General features: G+C 36.9%; 1 protein-coding gene and 1 long non-coding RNA gene across 4 annotated transcripts; both read right to left on the minus strand.

Moving 5' to 3' along the window:
* Positions 1–856: 856 nt before the first annotated feature.
* On the minus strand, positions 857–6,730 carry LOC137242175 (uncharacterized). 3 transcript variants are annotated; one of them, XR_010950109.1, is made up of 5 exons: positions 6,505–6,730; positions 5,904–6,110; positions 5,600–5,831; positions 2,640–2,820; positions 857–2,574 (listed from the first exon to the last, which is right to left on the minus strand). It is a non-coding gene; the product is annotated as an uncharacterized lncRNA (long non-coding RNA). The 3 variants fall into 3 exon arrangements; XR_010950110.1 differs by lacking the exon at positions 6,505–6,730 and adding an exon at positions 6,160–6,492; XR_010950108.1 differs by lacking the exon at positions 6,505–6,730 and having other exon boundaries at positions 5,904–6,492.
* Positions 6,731–10,721: 3,991 nt separating this feature from the next.
* Positions 10,722–18,802, minus strand: LOC137241527 (uncharacterized). The gene is made up of 6 exons (XM_067769121.1): positions 18,478–18,802; positions 17,899–18,426; positions 17,376–17,834; positions 12,137–12,217; positions 11,558–12,085; positions 10,722–11,493 (listed from the first exon to the last, which is right to left on the minus strand). Exons 1-6 carry the CDS (start codon positions 18,556–18,558, stop codon positions 11,032–11,034), a joined length of 2,139 nt encoding a protein of 712 aa, XP_067625222.1. The 5' UTR covers positions 18,559–18,802; the 3' UTR covers positions 10,722–11,031.
* Between the last annotated feature and the right edge of the window lie 7,244 nt (positions 18,803–26,046).

The following is a 26,046-nucleotide window of genomic DNA, read 5'->3' on the forward strand; positions in this document are numbered from 1 at the left end:
CATACCTACAACCCTACAAGACAGGTACACGTTACCTAATCGATTACTTAATGGTCACCAATTATCGTCTTAATGACTTTATACTAATTTCACACAGACGGCTTATTGAATAATAAAGGCAAATTTCTACATTAAGACGCTTATTGAGCTCAATCTTCCCTACAAAATTCGAATCTATTATTATTTCATTAGTAGCTAATCGAGTGCTTAATGAAGTCAAAAGCACAATGCAACTCTGTTGGCAGCGTTTCGCTTCCGTTTCCGCTTCTTAGTTTTCAAAGCAAATGTTATTGTCTGCATGGCGGAACGATACAAGGTGGCCGCACGAACAGCTGATTATAACCTTTTTTATTTGATTTGATACATCAACTACCGGCGCAGTACGATTTTGACATTTGTCCATCGAATTTACAAGTACATGGAATTTTTTTGTTTGTAGGTATGTCACCATGCTCCCACCTTGTATCGTTCCGCTATGATTGTCTGTCTCATCCTTCATACTAATCGAGCAGTTACTTCTGTGTGAAAGCAAAAAATTTACGATTTCATTAGCAGGTGAAATGAGATCATTAAGTTTCTGTGTGAAAACAGTATTATATTGCTGTCGGGAAAAAGGTAACGCATGCGCTCTCTCAAAATAGTGTACGTGTGACTCGCTTTCTCGCTCTTACCCATTGTGTTTTCGACATTCCTTCTCGCTCGATGTTATTTACATTTTTAAGTTACTTCATCAGTTATGTTTTCGTTATCGCTAACCAAAACATATGCAACAACAACAACACGGGTAACTGGCCTATCGGTTACCCGTATCGGTTACCTTCTGTCAAATCGCTTTTTCCATGAATGAAACGCGTCCTTTATGTTCAGATAATATTTAATTATAAATTATTCATATATACAATGTTTTTTTACAATTTAAATTATTCCCTTATTACTCTAGTGAACTTTACATATATGAATTTTTATATTTATAAACTATATAAATACATTAACGTCTATTCATAGTCGTGCCCTTTCCGAAACCTTGTTTTGAAGTTCTTATTTTTCCTGGGCTGGTAGTGTTGCATCAGTTTGCAGTCATATTAGTTTGGTAGGTATAGTAACATCAGACGTAGCGAAATTAGGAAGCATGTCAGGAGTATCACCAGAATCCAAAGAAGCATGGTGATTCATTTCGTCACCTCCGTTTTCTTCCATATCCGGATTCATTCCATACTAGTCATTATAAATAGCTTGTAGATGCCACATAGGTGTAACCATACCCTTAAGATCTTTCCGTTCAAATCTTGTGGTGTACAATGAGCAAACTTTTCATAAACATGTACACGTAAACTTGTATTTGTTCTAAATTGTTCACCACATTCTAAACATAGAAAAGATGTTCTTTCATCCACTGATTTCTCATGTTCCTGTATTGTTTGCGTAAATACCATTGTGATTACAATATGGACAAACAGTCAATTCTAAACTTTTCGTTGTTACATCAATTGTTTCAGCGTGTTGTACACGTAAATGAAAATTCATACTTGAATGTATTTTCGTCTTCCAATCGCATAATTTACATTTTAAATAATGACTATTAGGCATATGAGAAATCTCATGGTCCAATAATTTGTTGAAGCTTGGTGTAGCTGCTTGAATATCACAAAATTTACATTTTGCACCACGTTCGTTATATTTAAATTGTAAATGTTCTCGTTTCTCTACACGATGCATAAAGTTTAGATGCTTTTTCCAACAATGTGGTGAATTTAATTGAAATACATACATTGGGCATTGTCTCATGATAAATTTTCCATAAATATAGTGAGCCTCTTTATGTAGGCTCTTTTCTTAACATCTAATTCTGGTCGTACCGGATATGACAGTTTTGCTTCAGGTTATAATCCACACTCATACTATTTTCAGATTCTGTTTCATAATTTTCATCATTTTCACCATTGGACTTTGCATCAACATCATTATCATCATCGTCATTTTTTGATAACTCTGTTTTAAGCTTCATATTTATCAAAGGTTCATCTTCCTTAGTATTAGAATTAGAAACATTGTCATCTTCGGTTAAGTTTTTATCAATTTTAGCTTTTTTCCTAGGTTTAAATTCTTTACTATCCGTACTAGAATTAATACCATCATCTACATTTTTCGTGGTCTGTTTGAGTTTTTAAATTTGCCAATGGTCCGCCTTTATCAGTATTAGAATCAGAATGGCCTTGGCCATCTTCACCGTGTTGCAAAGTAGGCGACATATGTTGGTGTTGATGTTTGCGCATATTGCGGATATGTTGGTGGTTCACTAGTCATTAATTGTTTAGAAGTTTCAACTTGTTGCGATTGTTGTTGTTGTTGCTGGCTGATGATGTGGTGTTAACGTTTGTTATACAATTTATTCGGGTGATTGCACATATTGTTGGTGTTGTTATGGTGCTGGAAAACCTTACGATAGTGAAAGTCCTTGATTAGTGTAATCCCCACGTAGTGAACTACTCCTGTGACCGCGTTCGCGGTAACTATTACATCTGAAGGCGCTTAAGTTACAGGCATAGCTGACATCGCTTATATAACAGGTTGACTCTAAAGTAAAAACCAAAACATTAGAATCAGTGTTTATGAATAACATATTTAAAATAAGCTCTTACAACAACGTGATCGGTGGCTACATCCCCGTGAAAGTAGTGTGGTGTTCCTCTTTGTATAAACGTAGGTACTGGATGTGCTCAACCGTGCAGTTTTCTTCTAATTTGAGCAAATGTATGTTCTTACAGCCACAGCTGGAATATTTGGGATATTTCTATCCTCACATCGTCAAAATCAAATTACCTAGAATGAAAAAGAAACTCATATCAGTAAGAATAGATTAAAAGTTTTTAATATAAGCCGAAAAGTGTTCCATAAATACAAAGATACTTTGCTGTTGCATTCATAGAGAACATAAAATTGTAACAAGGGACAATTGATTGATGTTACGAAGTAAATTAATTAGACGTGCTACAATAACAAATAAATACAGATGACTGTTTAATCTATTATGCGAAGTTCTTGAATGGATGTTCAAATTGAAAAGGACAAATTAATGCTAAAATTGCTTTCCCCGACTAACCCGGGAACGAATTGATATGACTACGCCTATCCTTTTTTAGCAGCAGTGCCGTGCACCAGTTCTGTTTTGGACAGGAAAATAAACGTTTGGTTGTCTCCAAGTTGATCATATGATACAGAATATACTCGTTTGCTACATCTTATTTTCCCCTGAAAGGTGTATTTGTTGCACCCTGCTGTCTGGCCGCTCACCCAACAACACCAGGCACGACGGAACTTGTCTTTTTTTATTGGACGTTGTGGTAGCGCACTACCCTCAAGTGGCCCAATGAAACCAGGCTAATCCTGTTCACGTGTCCGCACCCGGTGGGACCGCCGTTAGACACAACGTCACGGGAGGGGGGGGGGGGGGGGGGGGGAAGGCGATTTAGTCGCCACTACTTCGTATGCGCATTTCTCTGCGCTCCCTTTCGGCATTCATCATCAATTTCGTCATTACTATAAAGGCCATCATGCTCACAGCAATCCAACAAATTTGTGGAACTCAATTCCTAATGGAAGGTTCCTCTCCAAAAACTCTGTTTACAGACAGTCTTTCGCCGTGAAAACGAGGGCAGTGAAATATTACATGTTCTGCGCTTTCCAATTCGGACGGACAGCTTGGACAGAAAGGATCCTCCTCTATCCCACGCTTATGTAGATATTCCTTGAAGCCACCGTGCCCGCTCAATATCTGTGTGAGATGATAATTTAGTTTGCCGTGTTTTCGCTCGTACCATTCCGCTATATTCCGGACTAGCATGAAGGTCCAGCGCTCTTTTCTCGAATCTTCCCACCGTTCTTGCCACCTAACTATTGTTCGTGACTTTGCGCTTTTCTTAGCATCTTCAGATGGTCGGCTGAATCCAATGGCATACAGATCGGCCATTTCACCTGAGAGTAGATCTACTGGGATTTTCCTGGATAAAACATGGATCGCATGCTATTCGTATAGCAGTAATGCGGTAGGCTGCTAGTATATCTTTTTGATGGACCATTTTAGATCTGTGCCATACTGGTGCTGCATATAATATTATAGAGCTGGTTACGTTGGATAATAGCTGACGGGTAGCTTCGCTTGGGCCGCCAATGTTGGGCATTATTCTCGTTAGGGTTCCACTAACTCTAGAAACTTTGTCCCACACCGCCCTGAAGTGCTCCCTAAAAGTAAGTTTTGAGTCAATGATTACTCCTAGATATTTCAAGGAGGGCTTTGAATTTATTTGATAATCTCCTATGGTTAGGACCAACTCATCCACAGTCCGCTTTGAGCTCATCAGAACCACTTCTGTCTTATTGCTAGCCATCTCCAGCCCCGTGTTAGTCAACCATTCCTTTATTCTTCCCACGGCGTCATTACATAATGCTTGGAGCAGATCAAGTTTCTTGGCCACTGCTACTACGACAATATCATCTGCATAGCCGACAATTTCCGTGCCTCCGGGAAGGTCGATTTGTAGCACCCCGCCATACATCGCATTCCAACAACAACAGCAGGCGGACAACATGGAAAGAGAGGCAGCAACTTCATGACCCATGGATCCCGAGCCGTTCCTGCCAGTTGGCCCACAGGGGCATTTATTAGCAGAAGGGAGGGAAAAGAGAGAACACTGGCGCAATATGCCAGGCCTGAGTCAATCTAAGTTACTGTTAGGGGGTTACAGCACAACTCGAATTAGGGCATTAATAATCCTCTCAAAAGGATAACCTAAGAACCCTAACGGCTATTCTTACAAGACACTGTAGACTGAACAGTCACATGCAAAAGCTGGGTATAATATCGAACAACACATACCGATTTTGTGATGGATCAGCAGACAGTGGACCATATCCTTCTATATTGCGGCGCAAATTCAAGACGTAGGGCTAAGTTTATGGGCTCACCATGGCCAGAGCATTCCCACATTTAATCACTCAAGCAAAGAACACTGCTGGGGTTCTTCAAGGAAGTCGGCTAGGATGAGGTGCTGTGAAGGAGATGTGCAAGTCACTGTGCAATCCTCAATAAATTATCTATCTATCTACGTTCCGGTAACAAGCACCATTGTGGTACTAGCCCCACCATCTCGGGAACTATTGATATGACTACATTAAACCTTCTAGGGATTGAATATTAATAATGCCGGCAATGCGAAAGTCTGCTTAAATGTACCATTCTCCATGGAATGCTCGATATATAACTTTCCACGTTTTGAAACATTGATGAAAAGAGCAAAATTTACAAAAATTTTAACTGGCTGTGGGTAGTAAGGTGTTGATGTCCTCTCTTAACGCAATGTAATGACAACTGCGATGCAGGGAAAATTACAAAAATCTTGCTAATCTACTGATAATAATTAATTAATGCCTCCCCTTCTATGCAGTTCTATGCATACATACATATATATTTTTCTCTCCAAACGCTAATTAAAAAAATTAATTGGTTTTCTCATGAACTTCGAACTCTGTCGTATTTGCATTCTTCAGTTGATTTTCAACAAAAGCATGACAAATTATTTAATATGGTAGCCAATTTACTTACCCTTTCTGGTGCGATGATTCCTGGACAATCGGGCCTGACTAGACGCGATTTTTTTTTGCCTTAAGAGAGCGTGCTTAACGCGAACCATATCATGTTATGGCACACCTTTGGTGATGCAAAAAATCAAAGACATTTCTACTTCTAATGCTTCTGGGATAGCAGCAGCAGCTCCCGCTGGCGCCACATAAATAACAGTTGCATGCCGATCAGTTGCCTTTTTTGCTCCGGCTACCTATTCAATTTTAATTCACATTACATTATCTACTATTGCAATTTTTAATCACTACAAATCAATATAAATTACCGAAGCAAATACTGGCAAACCAAGATGCGTAGTTCCACCCTTTTTTTAGGGAAATACATCCAACCAGTTTGGTACCGTATTCGAAAGCATGTTGCTTGTAAAGTACCTTGTATCCTTGGCAAATGACACGTGAATCTGCATTTAGTTGTAGATTTCCTCTGATTTTGGCATATTCTGAGCTGAATCGCAACCCGGCGGAGATGCTATCTATTAGAATAATATAACATTTTTTTTTATTATTTAAAAATGCACATACGTATGAATGAAAATCAGAAGGTAAATAATGTTGTTGTTGTAGCGATAAGGACACTCCCCGTTATCGACTTTGTTGGTCCTTTGCCGGATGCATATCGGGTACGTTCCGGGAACCATTAAGGTACTAGCCCGACCATATCGGGAGCGATTTAGTTGACATGAAACCTTGTAGGCCATCCCGTCGACTCTATACAACTTAATATGGTAACGATTTAAAAGACGGTGCACCACCTAATTTTTATCAAAAATTATCAAACGTGGAATCAAAAGGCGCGCCTCGATCTCCATTTTTATTATTATTTGATATTATTAAATTAGGTGGTGTACCGTCTTGTAAAACGTTAACCTTAATATTATTTTAGGCGAAGGCCGCCAACGCAAAAAGATGGTCTCTGCAGCAAAATTTTTAATTTCCGTCACATGTCACAACTAAAATTAACTTGATGTTATTTTGGCGAAGGCCCGCCAACGTAAAAAGTGTTCTCTGCAACAAAATTTTTAATTTCCGTCACATGTCACAACTAAAAGCACAAGATATTTTTCGTTGTAAACAAATATATTTTTTTGCGTTGAGTGCGATCAACCCTAAAGGCTCCATTACTGATACTTAGCATAGACTTGACTTGGCTTGCTAACTGTCACTTACAGTTCTGTTAATTAACATTGCATGTTACTGATTACTCAAAACTTAAGTTGACTTAGAAGTCTGTTGAATTCTGATTTTCTATGTAAGTTCTAAGTGACGTTTACATTTTGAGATGCCATTTGTTTGTTTCCATTTCATTTTGACATTTTGTCATACAAATTGAGATTTATTTAAAAATAAATTTCAACGCTGATTATGATGCCAGATTTTATGCGCCAAGTGGAGTATAATCGTGGCTAAGTTGCCAAGTTTACGCCAAGTCAAGTCAAGTCTATGCTAAGTATCAGTAATGGAGCCTTAATTAATGAACTGTCATTTCGATGACAGCATGAAACGTCGATGTGTTAGTGGAGAGCGAAAAAACTTTGAATGTGTGAGTAAACTGGTTACCTCCGTCTTGTAGGGAAACATAAATAAAAGTTTGATGTACTTTGATTTTGTAAATTCGGTGGACAAATGTCAAAATCGTACTGCGTCGGAAGTTGATGTATCAATTCAAATAAAAAGTTTATAATCAGCTGTCCCATGCTCCCACCCTGTATCGTTGCGCCATGCATCATGCGGGGTAGCACTCATGGCTCAACTATATGGTTGGCTCATCTCTACAGCAACAACATACCTTTGTTCACATTGCCAAAATCAGCGTGCTGGTGTTAGACGAACGGAATGGAATGAAAACATAAAACTTGGGAGAATTTGTAAGTAGTAGGAAAATGTTGTAAATTCGTTGGTTTCATTTTAAGTTTGCCATCTCCTTCTGACAATCCCTACTACAGTGAAATGAAAAAAATAAAATCAGCTGGTGAGATGAGTCAACCATATAGTTGAGACCATTGTGAATGATGACAAAGTGTGATCACTTCTGCATAGACGTCAAAATTCCAAAGTGATTGGATCACCTGATTCGTATTTGAATATCGCTATCTTATTCTGTATCTCTTTCTATCACCCGCTGAAGATAGGCGCCGCCATATTGAACAGCCTGTCAAAACGCTGAAAAGTAGCCATATTGAACAGCCTGTCAGGCAGTTGACAGATAAGTGATCACACTTTGTCATCATTCACAATGGGGTCGACCAATGATGACATGATACGAAACATTCATTCTCTCTCAATTCGTTTCCTGGAATGGGTCTTAAAGTTCATTCAATTGTAAACAGTGGTTCATTCGATTGTAAACAAACTTCATTCGTTTCCAAGAATGGGTCTTGAAGATCAGAGTTGCGTAAATCGCGCAAAAAAAATACCAAGAAAATCGGCGCGTTTTCATTATTTTTCATTTCAAGTGTATTCAACTACATAAGCGGATCAAAAATTTGTAAAAAAGGTACAAGAAATAACAAAATTAAATGAGCTGTTATATTAACGCACGAAAAGAGATAAGTACATTTTATCTTAGCTATCAAAGTCGTAAAGTTCATTCAATTGTAAACATTGGTTCATTCGATTGTAAACAAACCTCATTCGTTTCCAAGAATGGGTCTTGAAGATCAGAGTTGCGTAAACAGCGCAAAAAAAATTCCAAGAAAATCGGTGCGTTTTCATTATTTTTCATTTCAAGTGTATTCAACTACATAAGCGGATCAAAAATTTGTAAAAATGGTTCAAGAAATAACAAAATTAAATGAGCTGTTATATTAACGCACGAAAAGAGATAAGTATATTTTATCTTAGCTACCAAAAAATTAAATTTCACGTGTTGTCACGGAAAAATTTTTAACGGGTAAAATAAGTTTTTTTTTGTATTTGTGATCCTGAAAAATTCGAGTTTTTTGATATCCCATTTGACAATCTTGAGTAAGTTTTCGGTGAAAATCATAAATTAAACCTTTACCATGTAAAATACCCCAAAGTTATTCCGAAATGCCCAAATTTGATTTTGAGGATGATGGCATCTATGGTCAATGTTATAAAAAATGCACATTTTCACGCGCTCTCAGAGAGCGAGAAGTTTCATATCATGTCATCATTGGGGTCGACTGCTAATACGCTACATATCGAGTGAGGTGTCAAAAGACGCGTATTAATCAATGATGACATGATATGAAACTTCTCGCTCTCTGAGAGCGCGTGAAAATGTGCATTTTTTATAACATTGACCATAGATGCCATCATCCTCAAAATCAAATTTGGGCATTTCGGATTAACTTTGGGGTATTTTACATGGTAAAGGTTTAGTTTATGATTTTCACCGAAAACTTACTCAAGATTGTCAAATGGGATATCAAAAAACTCGAATTTTTTCAGGATCACAAATACAAAAAAAAGCTTATTTTACCCGTTAAAAATTTTTCCGTGACAACACGTGAAATTTAATTTTTTGGTAGCTAAGATAAAATATACTTATCTCTTTTCGTGCGTTAATATAACACCTCATTTAATTTTGTTATTTCTTGAACCATTTTTACAAATTTTTGATCCGCTTATGTAGTTGAATACACTTGAAATGAAAAATAATGAAAACGCACCGATTTTCTTGGAATTTTTTTTGCGCGGTTTACGCAACTCTGATCTTCAAGACCCATTCTTGGAAACGAATGAAGTTTGTTTACAATCGAATGAACCAATGTTTACAATTGAATGAACTTTACGACCCATTCCTGGAAACGAATTGAGAGAGAATGAATGTTTCGTATCATGTCATCATTGGTATTAATCTCGAGAACAATAATCCGAAGGTGGAAATTAATCTCTGTGTGGAGATATTTGCAGTTGAAGCAATGATGACATGATATGAAACTTCTCGCTCTCTGAGAGCGCGTGAAAATGTGCATTTTTTATAACATTGACCATAGTTGCCATCATCCTCAAAATCAAATTTGGGCATTTCGGAATAACTTTGGGGTATTTCACATGGTAAAGGTTTAATTTATGATTTTCACCGAAAACTTACTCAAGATTGTCAAATGGGATATCAAAAAACTCGAATTTTTTCAGGATCACAAATACAAAAAAAAGCTTATTTTACCCGTTAAAAATTTTTCCGTGACAACACGTGAAATTAAATTTTTTGATAGCTAAGATAAAATATACTTATCTCTTTTCGTGCGTTAATATAACAGCTCATTTAATTTTGCTATTTCTTGTACCTTTTTTACAAATTTTTGATCCGCTTATGTAGTTGAATACACTTGAAATGAAAAATAATGAAAACGCACCGATTTTCTTGGAATTTTTTTTGCGCGGTTTACGCAACTCTGTTCTTCAAGACCCATTCTTGGAAACGAATGAAGTTTGTTTACAATCGAATGAACCAATGTTTACAATTGAATGAACTTTAAGACCCATTCCTGGAAACGAATTGAGAGAGAATGAATGTTTCGTATCATGTCATCATTGAGTTGAAGTCGGCGATTTCCATGTGGTTGTTGTTGTTATACCCACAAAAAAAATTGTGCATCACCGTGGCGGTAGCCACGGTTATACCACACACCCGGACTTGGCATGGCGTAGCCCAGGGTTATTTTTTATAAGCGCGGCCGAAGGCCGCCAACGCAGAACGGTATTCTGCGGAAAAATACTATGGATCCGACCCCCGGTTTCGGAGGTACCCGCGGGTCTTTTTTCGGTTTTTCGTTAATATCTTTTGAACGCTTTAAAATTTTTATTTTCCGCCTTCGGATTATTAATACTGATGTCAAGACGCGTCGTTTGACACTTCTCTCGATATTTTTGGTAGCGTATTGGCAGTCGCCCCTCAACTAGACTATTACCATCCTTTGCTTTTTTTTTCTTTTTTTAAAAAATTCCTCTTCTGCCGCCTCATCAGTTGGAAGGTCGCCCGTTAAAACTTCCGCCAAGCCGCGCGCATCGAGATGCATTTTCACTCTAAACTGCCAGCCATCGAAACCGATTCCCGAAAACTGTTGTATACCGTGATCCTTTAAATCGCCCATAACCTATTAGAATTCACGTAATATAGTAACGATTCTTTATTAATAAAAGAATAATAATCAGTTCACAACAAAGGCGGAATACGTATTTAATGAAATAGGAAAATCAAACTGAACAAATATGACAAATATTTTTTCTTTAAACAACTAAAATTACAAAGATTGCTGATTTACATACATTTGAATATGCAACGATTGTTATGACTAAATGTATTTCAATAGTATGGGTTTATAATTCAAGCTAAACGATTTACGTTTAAGTTTATAAGTGAGGTAGTAACACTTTCTTTGTTAAAGCCAATATTTATGTAAAAAAGATCTTTATTGCCATAATTTATTTGTTTCCAAATGGGGCAACGCATCCTGCTTGGTTATAAAACTCCGCTGGTTGTGGATCATCCATATCATCGAAAAAGTCACAGTCCCTGGCCCAACAAGGCCCTAGTTCTTTACCAACAATATACGAACACCAAAAATCTATCATATTGCGCTTAAGCAGCTCATCACGCACAGAGCCTATCCATTTGTTATAGGACCAAGGATCATAAAAGCATGCATCAGCTTTGAGCCTAGACAACAATTCACCCGCTTTCTTCGTATCTTCCTCGGAGGCAGGATCTTCTGCAAACAACAGTTTCCAAATAACATCGCGAGCTGTAGTAGCGACTTTTTTGAAATTATTATTTATTGCGTCATCTTCAGCAAGCTGTTCTGATTCGACTTTTTCCTTAACAAGTTTTTCATAATCTTCCAGAGGTGTTGCCGTTGATATGTTTGCTTCAAAATCACTTGTTACCTGAAACGAGAGATATATTAATGGATAATATTAAACCATTGATCAGGTTTTTTGCTTCTCTCACATCTGAAGCATCCTCTATGGTAGACGGTGGAATTTCTAATATGGCAGAGGTTGGTGTCTCTCCTACCGCTTGTCCGAAAGGAGCGACACAACCAGCAAAATTGTAAAATGCAGCTGGTGCTGGATCTTCCATATCGTCAAAATAGTCAGAATCTCTTGCCCAGCAGGGACCCAATTCTTGTTCCACCATATGATTACGCCAGAAGTCAAGCATTTGCCGTTTCAACAACTCATCACGTACACCAGTAATCCAATTGTTATAAGAATATGGGTCATGGAAGCAAGCATCATCTTTTATCTTTCTCAAAAAATTTGAAGCTTTTGTTTGTTGCTCGTTAGTTTTAAATTCTGATTCAAACAGTAACTTCCACACAGTTTGGTGTGCCAAGGACGCAATTGCCTTAAAATTATTACTCATTACGTCATCATCATCTATCTCTTCTGACTCAACCTTCTCCTTTATTAGTCGCTGATAATCTTCCAAAGGTGTTTCCAATGATATTGAGCCGCCGATATCAGATGAGGATATCTATAAGGTTGATATGTTTATTTAGTTGCCAAAATCCTAGAAAATACTTACAGCACTGGACATAGTGATTCTTTTTTGGATTTGCTGCGGGTTTAATCGTTTTAAAAAATTGACAGTACCTGAACTATACATTTACTGAGTGAGTAATAAAGAAGATTTACGTTTGCTTTGTTGTTTACACAGCTGAGTCTTTATTTTGCTACTTGAAAGATGATGTCAGATAGGGCTGGGAGCATTGCGATGGATATATCGCAATTGCCGATAGTTCTTCTTATGCATCGTCGATGCTTGCCCTACGGAACATTTAAAAAGGGTAGTGGACTTTTTGCATAAAAAAAAATTTGTGAAAATTTCATTTATCATTCCGGTCATTGTTTACTATATAGTTTGGCAGCTTAAATTGAGGTTATGTTGCGAATAGGGTGGTAGGCACTCGAATTCAGTGAAAGAGACACTCGAATGGAGTGGAATGAAGAACAGTAGGAAGAGCAGAATTGCATTGGATCAATATAACTTCAATCATTGCATCAATAGCTATCATCCGGTGGCAAAATCCTGAGCCAGATAAATAATATTGCATGTAAATGCAACAACAACGATTTGAGCCAGATAAATCCAGATAGAAGTCTGGTTCAATTTGTGAGCCAGATAATTTGTTAATTACTTCTATTTAGGTTGCAACGCGGCCTTTAATATACCTACTTTTTCGAAAATAGATGTCGCTGCTTAGCCTTTCGCCGTATGTGTTAAATGAATAACAGCGGTGACATCTGCCTATCACATTTCCCGTGTGCGAAAATTTCACGACATCTGCTTCTCAAGTCTCTCAATGATCCCGAGCATTCCCGTGAGAAATTCAATTAAGGTGTCCTAGATGCTATATATTCCAAAAATATAACATTTTATGTCTGTTTAAAAATTTAACTTCAATTTACCTAAGATTTCCGTAATATGGCCATTAATGATGTTTGTGTGTGTGTGCAAATTTTAAGCGATCAGCTGTTAGTTGCGCTACTTGGTAAAGTTTACAATGATTCCCTTCTTGTCTGGTCGCGTGAGTGGGCCATAGTGTACCTATACAAGTGTGTCAGCTAAGCGATAAACGTCAAAACTACAAACAGCCTCGCTCACCTGATGCCATGGTTCAACTATATACAGGTTGGCTCATCTGTAAAGCAACAAAATATGTCTGTTCAAATTGTCAAAATCTGTGTATTGGTGTTGGTGCGAATGGTATGGAATGGAAACATAAAACTTAGCAGTTTTTGTATGTTAAGTAAAATGTTGCCAATGTGTTCGTTTCATTTTGAGTTTGCCATCTCCATGGTTCAACTATATACAGCATTGTGAATGATGACAAAGTGTGATCACTTATCTGTCAACTGCCTGACAGGCTGTTCAATATGGCTACTTTTCAGCGTTTTGACAGGCTGTTCAATATGGCGGCGCTTATCTTCAGCGGGTGATAGAAAGAGATACAGAATAAGATAGCGATAGCCAATACGAATCAGGTGATCCAATCACTTTGGAATTTTGACGTCTATGCAGAAGTGATCACACTTTGTCATCATTCACAATGATATACAGGTTGGCTCATCTGTAAAGCAACAAAATATGTCTGTTCAAATTGTCAAAATCTGTGTATTGGTGTTGGTGCGAATGGTATGGAATGGAAACATAAAATTTAGCAGTTTTTGTATGTGTAAGTAAAATGTTGCCAATGTGTTGGTTTCATTTTGAGTTTGCCATCTCCTTTTGAAAATCCCTTCGACCATGCAATGACATAAATAAAATCAGCTGATGAGATGAGCCAACCTGTACATAATTGAACCATGTCTGATGCAAATCTCAGGTCTAAAGTTGCATTTTTGGTACGCAAGAGTACTTCAAGCTGAGTTGCATTTGATAGTTTAATACAGATGAAATAGTTGCATATATTTCCGCGGAAATAAGAATACTAGAAGATTTGTAGCCTGCAACAATGCGGAAACAAACGGAAAGCAAAATTTATTTAAATCAGAGTCAAAATATAAAGCGCCACACGTGTAACATGGAAAAATTTCACTTCTAAGGCTGTTTACACAAATGCATAAGGGCAAAATTATATAAACGCGTTGGTCGTTTTAAAGCAGAGATAACGTACGGCGTTTCATTGTTTTTCGTCTGGTGTTGTCAAAGCGTAGGCACGCAACCAAAGCATTTATGTAAATTTTCGATATTTCGCCCGACAGATGAATTAATGAATGCAGCACAACCAAAGCGTCTGTGTAAATCCGCCTTAATTTTTGTAGCTGTAAAAGTCTCCTGCAAGTAAAATGGTGCTGTAAGTGCAAACAAATCAAGCTATATATGACACTACTTTATTTTCTATGTATTTTTCTGGTATTTTCGCTTATATTTTTTGTCGAGGGAGCCAATAAGGTTTCAGTACTGGTGTAGGTGTGTGAACTATATTTAAAAAAACTAACGAAATACAAGAAAAATACAACGTACTTCATTAAAAACAAACAAGCCAGTTTGTATTTCGATAGGGTTTTTTGACATTAGGCTGTTTTTTCTTTATTTTTTCTTACAAATGAAAATTTTGTTTTTAGTTTCAAAATTTTGTGCATAAAAACACAACTAAATTCAATGTGTAAATTGTGTGTACAAATGACTTTTCAATAAGTGTACATTTTTCAGTCTTTCATAGTTAAGGAATTGACCTCCAGATTCTTGTGTTACGCAAAAATAGTAAACCTGAGTACAGAAATTCAAATTAAAAAGTTTTTCACAATAATTTGAAAAACTCTACGTTTTCTCTGCTTTTTACACTTAAAGGAGTAACCCTCCGAAATAAATTAAACTTTTAATGAAAATCAATAATTTTGAACTGAACACTTTTCGCCATGATACAAAATTAAAATGCTGGGACACAGGAGCAACACTTTTGTGACTACATAAACCCTGTTTCAATCTTTTACGTCTCTGCACAGAACCCTAATTGACCGCTTTCAACCGAAACAACAATGGCAACCCAGATTTTCCCGTTATGCTCACTCATGGCGCAACGATACAAGGTGGCAACATGGAACAGCTGATTATAAACTTTTTCATTTGATTTGATGCATCAACTTCCGGTGCAGTACGATTTTGACATTTGTCCAACGAATTTACAAAAACAAAGTACATGGATTTGTTATTTAAGTTTGTAGGTATGTCACCATGCTGCCACCTTGTATCATTCCGCTATGTGCTCACTTAAGCGAGTGCCTGTCAGAAAGAACTCAACACACTTGTACTTGTACACTATGGAGTGGGCGTGCGGTGTCATCCTCGACTCAACGGCAACTTTTTCGGGCGTTTTTTGCGTTGAGTGGAAAATTAAAATAGTCCTCAAGGTTGGCTTCTGTGCTTCCCTCGGGCGTTTCGGCGGATTTAGGAGATGCGGTGCCTCCCTGACCTGGAGTTAGGGTGGTGGTCTTGCATTCCAAACAGGAATAAAAAATTCGTGCAAATTTAAAAACTGGCGTGGTGCCATATAAGAACCAATTCGCTTCAAATACATACATAACCGATCGTGACGGGTCATGAAAGACACTTGTCAACAGGCCACATACTAAAATAAAAGAAAATTGTCGAAAATAACTAACGGAACAATTTAACGGAGTGTTAAAGAAAATTAAACTCATATATACTTGATGCTGAAAAAGCAGCTCGATTTACTACATACTATGCAATATTCATTGCATACATACATCAAACTGCAAAATTTATTGCAAAAAGTGAAATTCATTTTTGTGAACATGGATATATAAAAAATTAAAAGCATCACTGAATGTTTGACTGGCGTGGTGCCATTAAAAATCCAATTTTAAATTGAAAAAGATAAAAAAAAACATTACTAATTTTGTGACTGGCGTGGTGCCATGTAAAAACCAATTTTAATTGAATATACTTTTGGACAAAAACCACCATCAATTCTATATGAAAAATAAATAACTTAACTAAAGACAAATTGAATATAACCTGGGTGCCATGCAAAAACCAACCTTAGTTGAAAATACCAACAATTACAAGAATTAAATCCAAATCGCAAGTTACTACACATGGTTCTGGCCTCTATGGTATTACCATTGTGTACCAGTGGCGCCAGAATTACATATACACTTTGATGATAACAACAATCTGAAGAAAGAACCATCTGGTATACAACCTGGCTTTATGGACTAACGTCCGTGCCATTCAACCAAACCCAAAAAAAATTTCATTTACATTGTAAAAGTTGTAAAATAGCGTAGAGCGCTCAATGCAAATTTGGTAACAGTTTAGTTAAGGGGTCTACTGCTAATACGCTATCAAAAATATCGAAAGAGGTGTCAAAAGAAGCGTATTGACCTCGACAACAATAAGGCGGAAAAGAAAAATTGTATCTCTGTCCGGAGATATTTGCAGTTGAATTTGGGGATTTTCATGTGGTTCTTGTAAAGTTGGGGTACCAACACAAAAAATTTTGAACATAAGTGTTTTGCGCGGATATAGTTTTGGTCTTCAAACTGGTGTTGGACCCATCCAGGGTAATTTTTTATAAGTGCGACCAAAGGCCGCCAATGCAAAAAAGTGTTCTGCGCAAAAATACTATGGATACCACCCACAGTTCAGAAAGGACTCGAGGGTAAATTTCCGGTTTTTTCGCCTTCGGATTATTAATACTGATGTCAAGACGCGTCGTTTGACACTTCTCTCGATATTTTTGGTAGCGTATTGGCAGTCGCCCCTCAACTAGACTATTACCATCCTTTGCTTTTTTTTTCTTTTTTTAAAAAATTCCTCTTCTGCCGCCTCATCAGTTGGAAGGTCGCCCGTTAAAACTTCCGCCAAGCCGCGCGCATCGAGATGCATTTTCACTCTAAACTGCCAGCCATCGAAACCGATTCCCGAAAACTGTTGTATACCGTGATCCTTTAAATCGCCCATAACCTATTAGAATTCACGTAATATAGTAACGATTCTTTATTAATAAAAGAATAATAATCAGTTCACAACAAAGGCGGAATACGTATTTAATGAAATAGGAAAATCAAACTGAACAAATATGACAAATATTTTTTCTTTAAACAACTAAAATTACAAAGATTGCTGATTTACATACATTTGAATATGCAACGATTGTTATGACTAAATGTATTTCAATAGTATGGGTTTATAATTCAAGCTAAACGATTTACGTTTAAGTTTATAAGTGAGGTAGTAACACTTTCTTTGTTAAAGCCAATATTTATGTAAAAAAGATCTTTATTGCCATAATTTATTTGTTTCCAAATGGGGCAACGCATCCTGCTTGGTTATAAAACTCCGCTGGTTGTGGATCATCCATATCATCGAAAAAGTCACAGTCCCTGGCCCAACAAGGCCCTAGTTCTTTACCAACAATATACGAACACCAAAAATCTATCATATTGCGCTTAAGCAGCTCATCACGCACAGAGCCTATCCATTTGTTATAGGACCAAGGATCATAAAAGCATGCATCAGCTTTGAGCCTAGACAACAATTCACCCGCTTTCTTCGTATCTTCCTCGGAGGCAGGATCTTCTGCAAACAACAGTTTCCAAATAACATCGCGAGCTGTAGTAGCGATTTTTTTGAAATTATTATTTATTGCGTCATCTTCAGCAAGCTGTTCTGATTCGACTTTTTCCTTAACAAGTTTTTCATAATCTTCCAGAGGTGTTGCCGTTGATATGTTTGCTTCAAAATCACTTGTTACCTGAAACGAGAGATATATTAATGGATAATATTAAACCATTGATCAGGTTTTTTGCTTCTCTCACATCTGAAGCATCCTCTATGGTAGACGGTGGAATTTCTAATATGGCAGAGGTTGGTGTCTCTCCTACCGCTTGTCCGAAAGGAGCGACACAACCAGCAAAATTGTAAAATGCAGCTGGTGCTGGATCTTCCATATCGTCAAAATAGTCAGAATCTCTTGCCCAGCAGGGACCCAATTCTTGTTCCACCATATGATTACGCCAGAAGTCAAGCATTTGCCGTTTCAACAACTCATCACGTACACCAGTAATCCAATTGTTATAAGAATATGGGTCATGGAAGCAAGCATCATCTTTTATCTTTCTCAAAAAATTTGAAGCTTTTGTTTGTTGCTCGTTAGTTTTAAATTCTGATTCAAACAGTAACTTCCACACAGTTTGGTGTGCCAAGGACGCAATTGCCTTAAAATTATTACTCATTACGTCATCATCATCTATCTCTTCTGACTCAACCTTCTCCTTTATTAGTCGCTGATAATCTTCCAAAGGTGTTTCCAATGATATTGAGCCGCCGATATCAGATGAGGATATCTATAAGGTTGATATGTTTATTTAGTTGCCAAAATCCTAGAAAATACTTACAGCACTGGACATAGTGATTCTTTTTTGGATTTGCTGCGGGTTTAATCGTTTTAAAAAATTGACAGTACCTGAACTATACATTTACTGAGTGAGTAATAAAGAAGATTTACGTTTGCTTTGTTGTTTACACAGCTGAGTCTTTATTTTGCTACTTGAAAGATGATGTCAGATAGGGCTGGGAGCATTGCGATGGATATATCGCAATTGCCGATAGTTCTTCTTATGCATCGTCGATGCTTGCCCTACGGAACATTTAAAAAGGGTAGTGGACTTTTTGCATAAAAAAAAATTTGTGAAAATTTCATTTATCATTCCGGTCATTGTTTACTATATAGTTTGGCAGCTTAAATTGAGGTTATGTTGCGAATAGGGTGGTAGGCACTCGAATTCAGTGAAAGAGACACTCGAATGGAGTGGAATGAAGAACAGTAGGAAGAGCAGAATTGCATTGGATCAATATAACTTCAATCATTGCATCAATAGCTATCATCCGGTGGCAAAATCCTGAGCCAGATAAATAATATTGCATGTAAATGCAACAACAACGATTTGAGCCAGATAAATCCAGATAGAAGTCTGGTTCAATTTGTGAGCCAGATAATTTGTTAATTACTTCTATTTAGGTTGCAACGCGGCCTTTAATATACCTACTTTTTCGAAAATAGATGTCGCTGCTTAGCCTTTCGCCGTATGTGTTAAATGAATAACAGCGGTGACATCTGCCTATCACATTTCCCGTGTGCGAAAATTTCACGACATCTGCTTCTCAAGTCTCTCAATGATCCCGAGCATTCCCGTGAGAAATTCAATTAAGGTGTCCTAGATGCTATATATTCCAAAAATATAACATTTTATGTCTGTTTAAAAATTTAACTTCAATTTACCTAAGATTTCCGTAATATGGCCATTAATGATGTTTGTGTGTGTGTGCAAATTTTAAGCGATCAGCTGTTAGTTGCGCTACTTGGTAAAGTTTACAATGATTCCCTTCTTGTCTGGTCGCGTGAGTGGGCCATAGTGTACCTATACAAGTGTGTCAACTAAGCGATAAACGTCAAAACTACAAACAGCCTCGCTCACCTGATGCCATGGTTCAACTATATACAGGTTGGCTCATCTGTAAAGCAACAAAATATGTCTGTTCAAATTGTCAAAATCTGTGTATTGGTGTTGGTGCGAATGGTATGGAATGGAAACATAAAACTTAGCAGTTTTTGTATGTTAAGTAAAATGTTGCCAATGTGTTCGTTTCATTTTGAGTTTGCCATCTCCATGGTTCAACTATATACAGCATTGTGAATGATGACAAAGTGTGATCACTTATCTGTCAACTGCCTGACAGGCTGTTCAATATGGCTACTTTTCAGCGTTTTGACAGGCTGTTCAATATGGCGGCGCTTATCTTCAGCGGGTGATAGAAAGAGATACAGAATAAGATAGCGATAGCCAATACGAATCAGGTGATCCAATCACTTTGGAATTTTGACGTCTATGCAGAAGTGATCACACTTTGTCATCATTCACAATGATATACAGGTTGGCTCATCTGTAAAGCAACAAAATATGTCTGTTCAAATTGTCAAAATCTGTGTATTGGTGTTGGTGCGAATGGTATGGAATGGAAACATAAAATTTAGCAGTTTTTGTATGTGTAAGTAAAATGTTGCCAATGTGTTGGTTTCATTTTGAGTTTGCCATCTCCTTTTGAAAATCCCTTCGACCATGCAATGACATAAATAAAATCAGCTGATGAGATGAGCCAACCTGTACATAATTGAACCATGTCTGATGCAAATCTCAGGTCTAAAGTTGCATTTTTGGTACGCAAGAGTACTTCAAGCTGAGTTGCATTTGATAGTTTAATACAGATGAAATAGTTGCATATATTTCCGCGGAAATAAGAATACTAGAAGATTTGTAGCCTGCAACAATGCGGAAACAAACGGAAAGCAAAATTTATTTAAATCAGAGTCAAAATATAAAGCGCCACACGTGTAACATGGAAAAATTTCACTTCTAAGGCTGTTTACACAAATGCATAAGGGCAAAATTATATAAACGCGTTGGTCGTTTTAAAGCAGAGATAACGTACGGCGTTTCATTGTTTTTCGTCTGGTGTTGTCAAAGCGTAGGCACGCAACCAAAGCATTTATGTAAATTTTCGATATTTCGCCCGACAGATGAATTAATGAATGCAGCACAACCAAAGCGTCTGTGTAAATCCGCCTTAATTTTTGTAGCTGTAAAAGTCTCCTGCAAGTAAAATGGTGCTGTAAGTGCAAACAAATCAAGCTATATATGACACTACTTTATTTTCTATGTATTTTTCTGGTATTTTCGCTTATATTTTTTGTCGAGGGAGCCAATAAGGTTTCAGTACTGGTGTAGGTGTGTGAACTATATTTAAAAAAACTAACGAAATACAAGAAAAATACAACGTACTTCATTAAAAACAAACAAGCCAGTTTGTATTTCGATAGGGTTTTTTGACATTAGGCTGTTTTTTCTTTATTTTTTCTTACAAATGAAAATTTTGTTTTTAGTTTCAAAATTTTGTGCATAAAAACACAACTAAATTCAATGTGTAAATTGTGTGTACAAATGACTTTTCAATAAGTGTACATTTTTCAGTCTTTCATAGTTAAGGAATTGACCTCCAGATTCTTGTGTTACGCAAAAATAGTAAACCTGAGTACAGAAATTCAAATTAAAAAGTTTTTCACAATAATTTGAAAAACTCTACGTTTTCTCTGCTTTTTACACTTAAAGGAGTAACCCTCCGAAATAAATTAAACTTTTAATGAAAATCAATAATTTTGAACTGAACACTTTTCGCCATGATACAAAATTAAAATGCTGGGACACAGGAGCAACACTTTTGTGACTACATAAACCCTGTTTCAATCTTTTACGTCTCTGCACAGAACCCTAATTGACCGCTTTCAACCGAAACAACAATGGCAACCCAGATTTTCCCGTTATGCTCACTCATGGCGCAACGATACAAGGTGGCAACATGGAACAGCTGATTATAAACTTTTTCATTTGATTTGATGCATCAACTTCCGGTGCAGTACGATTTTGACATTTGTCCAACGAATTTACAAAAACAAAGTACATGGATTTGTTATTTAAGTTTGTAGGTATGTCACCATGCTGCCACCTTGTATCATTCCGCTATGTGCTCACTTAAGCGAGTGCCTGTCAGAAAGAACTCAACACACTTGTACTTGTACACTATGGAGTGGGCGTGCGGTGTCATCCTCGACTCAACGGCAACTTTTTCGGGCGTTTTTTGCGTTGAGTGGAAAATTAAAATAGTCCTCAAGGTTGGCTTCTGTGCTTCCCTCGGGCGTTTCGGCGGATTTAGGAGATGCGGTGCCTCCCTGACCTGGAGTTAGGGTGGTGGTCTTGCATTCCAAACAGGAATAAAAAATTCGTGCAAATTTAAAAACTGGCGTGGTGCCATATAAGAACCAATTCGCTTCAAATACATACATAACCGATCGTGACGGGTCATGAAAGACACTTGTCAACAGGCCACATACTAAAATAAAAGAAAATTGTCGAAAATAACTAACGGAACAATTTAACGGAGTGTTAAAGAAAATTAAACTCATATATACTTGATGCTGAAAAAGCAGCTCGATTTACTACATACTATGCAATATTCATTGCATACATACATCAAACTGCAAAATTTATTGCAAAAAGTGAAATTCATTTTTGTGAACATGGATATATAAAAAATTAAAAGCATCACTGAATGTTTGACTGGCGTGGTGCCATTAAAAATCCAATTTTAAATTGAAAAAGATAAAAAAAAAACATTACTAATTTTGTGACTGGCGTGGTGCCATGTAAAAACCAATTTTAATTGAATATACTTTTGGACAAAAACCACCATCAATTCTATATGAAAAATAAATAACTTAACTAAAGACAAATTGAATATAACCTGGGTGCCATGCAAAAACCAACCTTAGTTGAAAATACCAACAATTACAAGAATTAAATCCAAATCGCAAGTTTCTACACATGGTTCTGGCCTCTATGGTATTACCATTGTGTACCAGTGGCGCCAGAATTACATATACACTTTGATGATAACAACAATCTGAAGAAAGAACCATCTGGTATACAACCTGGCTTTATGGACTAACGTCCGTGCCATTCAACCAAACCCAAAAAAAATTTCATTTACATTGTAAAAGTTGTAAAATAGCGTAGAGCGCTCAATGCAAATTTGGTAACAGTCTAGTTAAGGGGTCTACTGCTAATACGCTATCAAAAATATCGAAAGAGGTGTCAAAAGAAGCGTATTGACCTCGACAACAATAAGGCGGAAAAGAAAAATTGTATCTCTGTCCGGAGATATTTGCAGTTGAATTTGGGGATTTTCATGTGGTTCTTGTAAAGTTGGGGTACCAACACAAAAAATTTTGAACATAAGTGTTTTGCGCGGATATAGTTTTGGTCTTCAAACTGGTGTTGGACCCATCCAGGGTAATTTTTTATAAGTGCGACCAAAGGCCGCCAATGCAAAAAAGTGTTCTGCGCAAAAATACTATGGATACCACCCACAGTTCAGAAAGGACTCGAGGGTAAATTTCCGGTTTTTTGTTAATATCTTTGAACAAGTTAAATTTTTTATTTTCCGCCTTCGGATTATTAATACTGAAGTCAAGACGCGTCGTTTGACACCTCTCTCGATATTTTTCGTAGCGTATTAGCAGTCGACCGATCCACTGGACTTTTACCGCAAATTTTTATTAAGGTGTTGCTGGATAACAGAAATTCGGAAAGATAAGTGGTATATTAAAACATTTTCAGCCTTTATAAAGAACGTATACGTTTAAACTTTATGTGGATTGCTAAGCATTAAGCTTTATCTACTCTTCCAAAATTGCTGCGCAGAAAATTAATACTCCTAAATTTCCATACGCATTATACTCAGATGCAACTGAAATATGTGTCAATGTTTCACCTCTATGTATTACCTCAACAAATGGTGTGTATCCACTATTCACCACATCCGATTCAGCTATAAGTTATACAGTATGGTCAACAGAGGTTTGTGCCTCCGCTTTTCGGTACAACATGTTCTGTAGCTAGATGGGTCTCCTAAGAATTATCTACATAAGTGAGGATAAGCGTTTTTTACGCGTAAACGTAGACATATATACGTGTAAAAATAACGGCTGTTATATGTGGGGATGACATGGAAACGTGCATGGAATGATGGCTTGGACACGGGATTTTTAGAGAATAGTAATCGAAATCAACAGACTAGTTACAGACAAAATACAAGAAAAGAACGAAAACAGTAACTGATTGAGGAAAAAATAAAACTTAAATTGCATATGGATTTAAAGGCTAAAAAACTACAATTGGAAAAAGATAACGGCATACAAATTCCGTTACTAGGAATTCTGATTCATGGCCGAGCCACAATGAAGTTCAGGCATTCTTAACGAACGAAACGATATCATTTCGTTACGATAATCAACGTTAATAAACGAAACGAAGTCACTTCGTTTCGTTTATTAACGTTAAGATCGTCAAATTAACGTTAATTTGGCGTTCTTAACGTTAATAAACGAAACGAAATGACTTCGTTTCGTTTATTAACGTTGATTATCGTAACGAAATGATATCGTTTCGTTCGTTAAGCATGCCTGATGAAGTTTTGCATATAGATGCGTGTAACACAAGCTTATGCATTCCAATAACATCGCCACAATCAACCAAGATGCTGCGTTTGTAAATATGAAGGAACTTCAGACTTGGGAATTGATGTTTATTTCGCCTTGGCTATTCACATACAAAATTTCGCGAAGCACTGTTATAAGCATTCTCCCTCTACAACACAAATACTTGCTAACATATTTTGTGTCGTGTTCGATTGTTATATTGCAGTTTTTAATTGCGAACATTTTTAGAAAAGTTACCAACCAGTGGGGAAAATAATTTCACTTGCAAAATGTGCCAACACCCTTATCCAAACCAAATGTCAAATTCTTCTTATGATTTGCTTTCAACAAAATTTGGGAGTTGGCTGCTTTTCCATATCAGATGGCGCCAATGTCGCTCAATCTACCGTTTTCCATAAAAATACGCGCAAACTACTCATAATGCATAAGCTTGTGTTAAACTCATCTATATGAAAAACTGCTTATGTGACGGAACTGTAAAGCTTTATTCGAGATTTAGGCATCTGAAAGGATTTAACGTTAAATCTTACAAGCTTTATCATACAAAATTAAATTTCGAAACGCAGAAGATTTAAGTTAAATTTTCAATCATTTGTTCAATCATTGCAAATATTTCAGGTATGGCAACCTGAAATTCATGTCATGTGATTTTTTTAAAGGAAAATATTTATGATCCTACCATTTCGTTTCGTTTATTAACGATAATTATCGTAACGAAATGATATCGGTTCGTTGGTTAAGCACGCCTGCTTTAAATACACTTCTGAAATTGCTGCGCATAAAATTTGTACTACAAAATTTCAATACGCATTATACTCAAATGCAACTGAAATATGTGTCTATGTTTGACCTCTACACTAATTCTATGTATCACTTCTAAAAATGGTGTGTGCCCACTATTCATCGCAACCGATTCAGCTATAGGGTATACACAGCCATACAACAGATGTTTGTGTCTCCGCTTTTCGGTACAACATGCTGTGTAGCTATTTGCCGCTAGATGGGTCTCCAAAGGAAAACCAGGGGTGACTCTAGAATGTGTTTTGTACGATACGGGTATCAAATAAAAGGTGTTAGTGAGTATTTTAAAAGGGAGTGGGCCTTAGTTCTATAGGTGGACGCCTTTTCAAGATATCGCCATAAAGGTGGATGAGGGGTGACTCTATAATGTGTTAGTACGATATGGGTTTCAAATTAAAGGCATTAAAGAGGGTTTTAAAAGGGAGTGGCCCTTAGTTGTATATGTGAAGGCGTTTTCGAGATATCTACCAAAATGTGGACCAGGATGATCCAGAACATCATCTGTCGGGTACCGCTAATTTATTTATATATGTAATACCACGAACACTATTACTGCCATGATTCAAGGGCTTTTGATTTCGCCCTGCAGAACTTTTTTCTACTTAATATGGTAGGTGTCACACCCATTTTACAAAGTTTTTCTAAAGTTATATTTTGCGTCAAAAAACCAATCGAATCACCATGTTTCATCCCTTTTTTCGTATTTGGTATAGAATTATGCGATTTTTTTAAATTTTTCGATATCGAAAAAGTGGGCGTGGTCATAGTCGGATTTCGCCCATTTTTAATACTAAAGTGAGTTCAGATAAGTACGTGAACTAAGTTTAGTAAAGATATATCGATTTTTGTTCAAGTTATCGTGTTAACGGCCAAGCGGAAGGACAGCCGGTCGACTGTGTATAAAAACTGGACGTGGCTTCAACCGATTTCGCCCATTTTCACAGAAAACAGTTATCGTCATAGAAGATATACCCTTACCAAATTTCACAAGGATTGGTAGATTTTTGTTCGACTTATGGCATTGGAAGTATTCTAGACAAATTAAATGAAAAAG

The sequence above is a fragment of the Eurosta solidaginis genome, chromosome 2, assembly GCF_040869045.1.
Source record: "Eurosta solidaginis isolate ZX-2024a chromosome 2, ASM4086904v1, whole genome shotgun sequence".
Taxonomy (NCBI): domain Eukaryota; kingdom Metazoa; phylum Arthropoda; class Insecta; order Diptera; family Tephritidae; genus Eurosta; species Eurosta solidaginis.

Bases quoted from the DNA above. Each gene is read 5' to 3' on its own strand.
- LOC137241527 (XM_067769121.1), bottom strand. From the start codon at position 18,558: ATGTATAGTTCAGGTACTGTCAATTTTTTAAAACGATTAAACCCGCAG. The intron at 18,427-18,477 runs GTAAGTATTTTC...TCAACCTTATAG, and splicing joins GAATCACTATGTCCAGTGCT to ATATCCTCATCTGATATCGG. The intron at 17,835-17,898 runs GTGAGAGAAGCA...CTCTCGTTTCAG, and splicing joins CCATAGAGGATGCTTCAGAT to GTAACAAGTGATTTTGAAGC.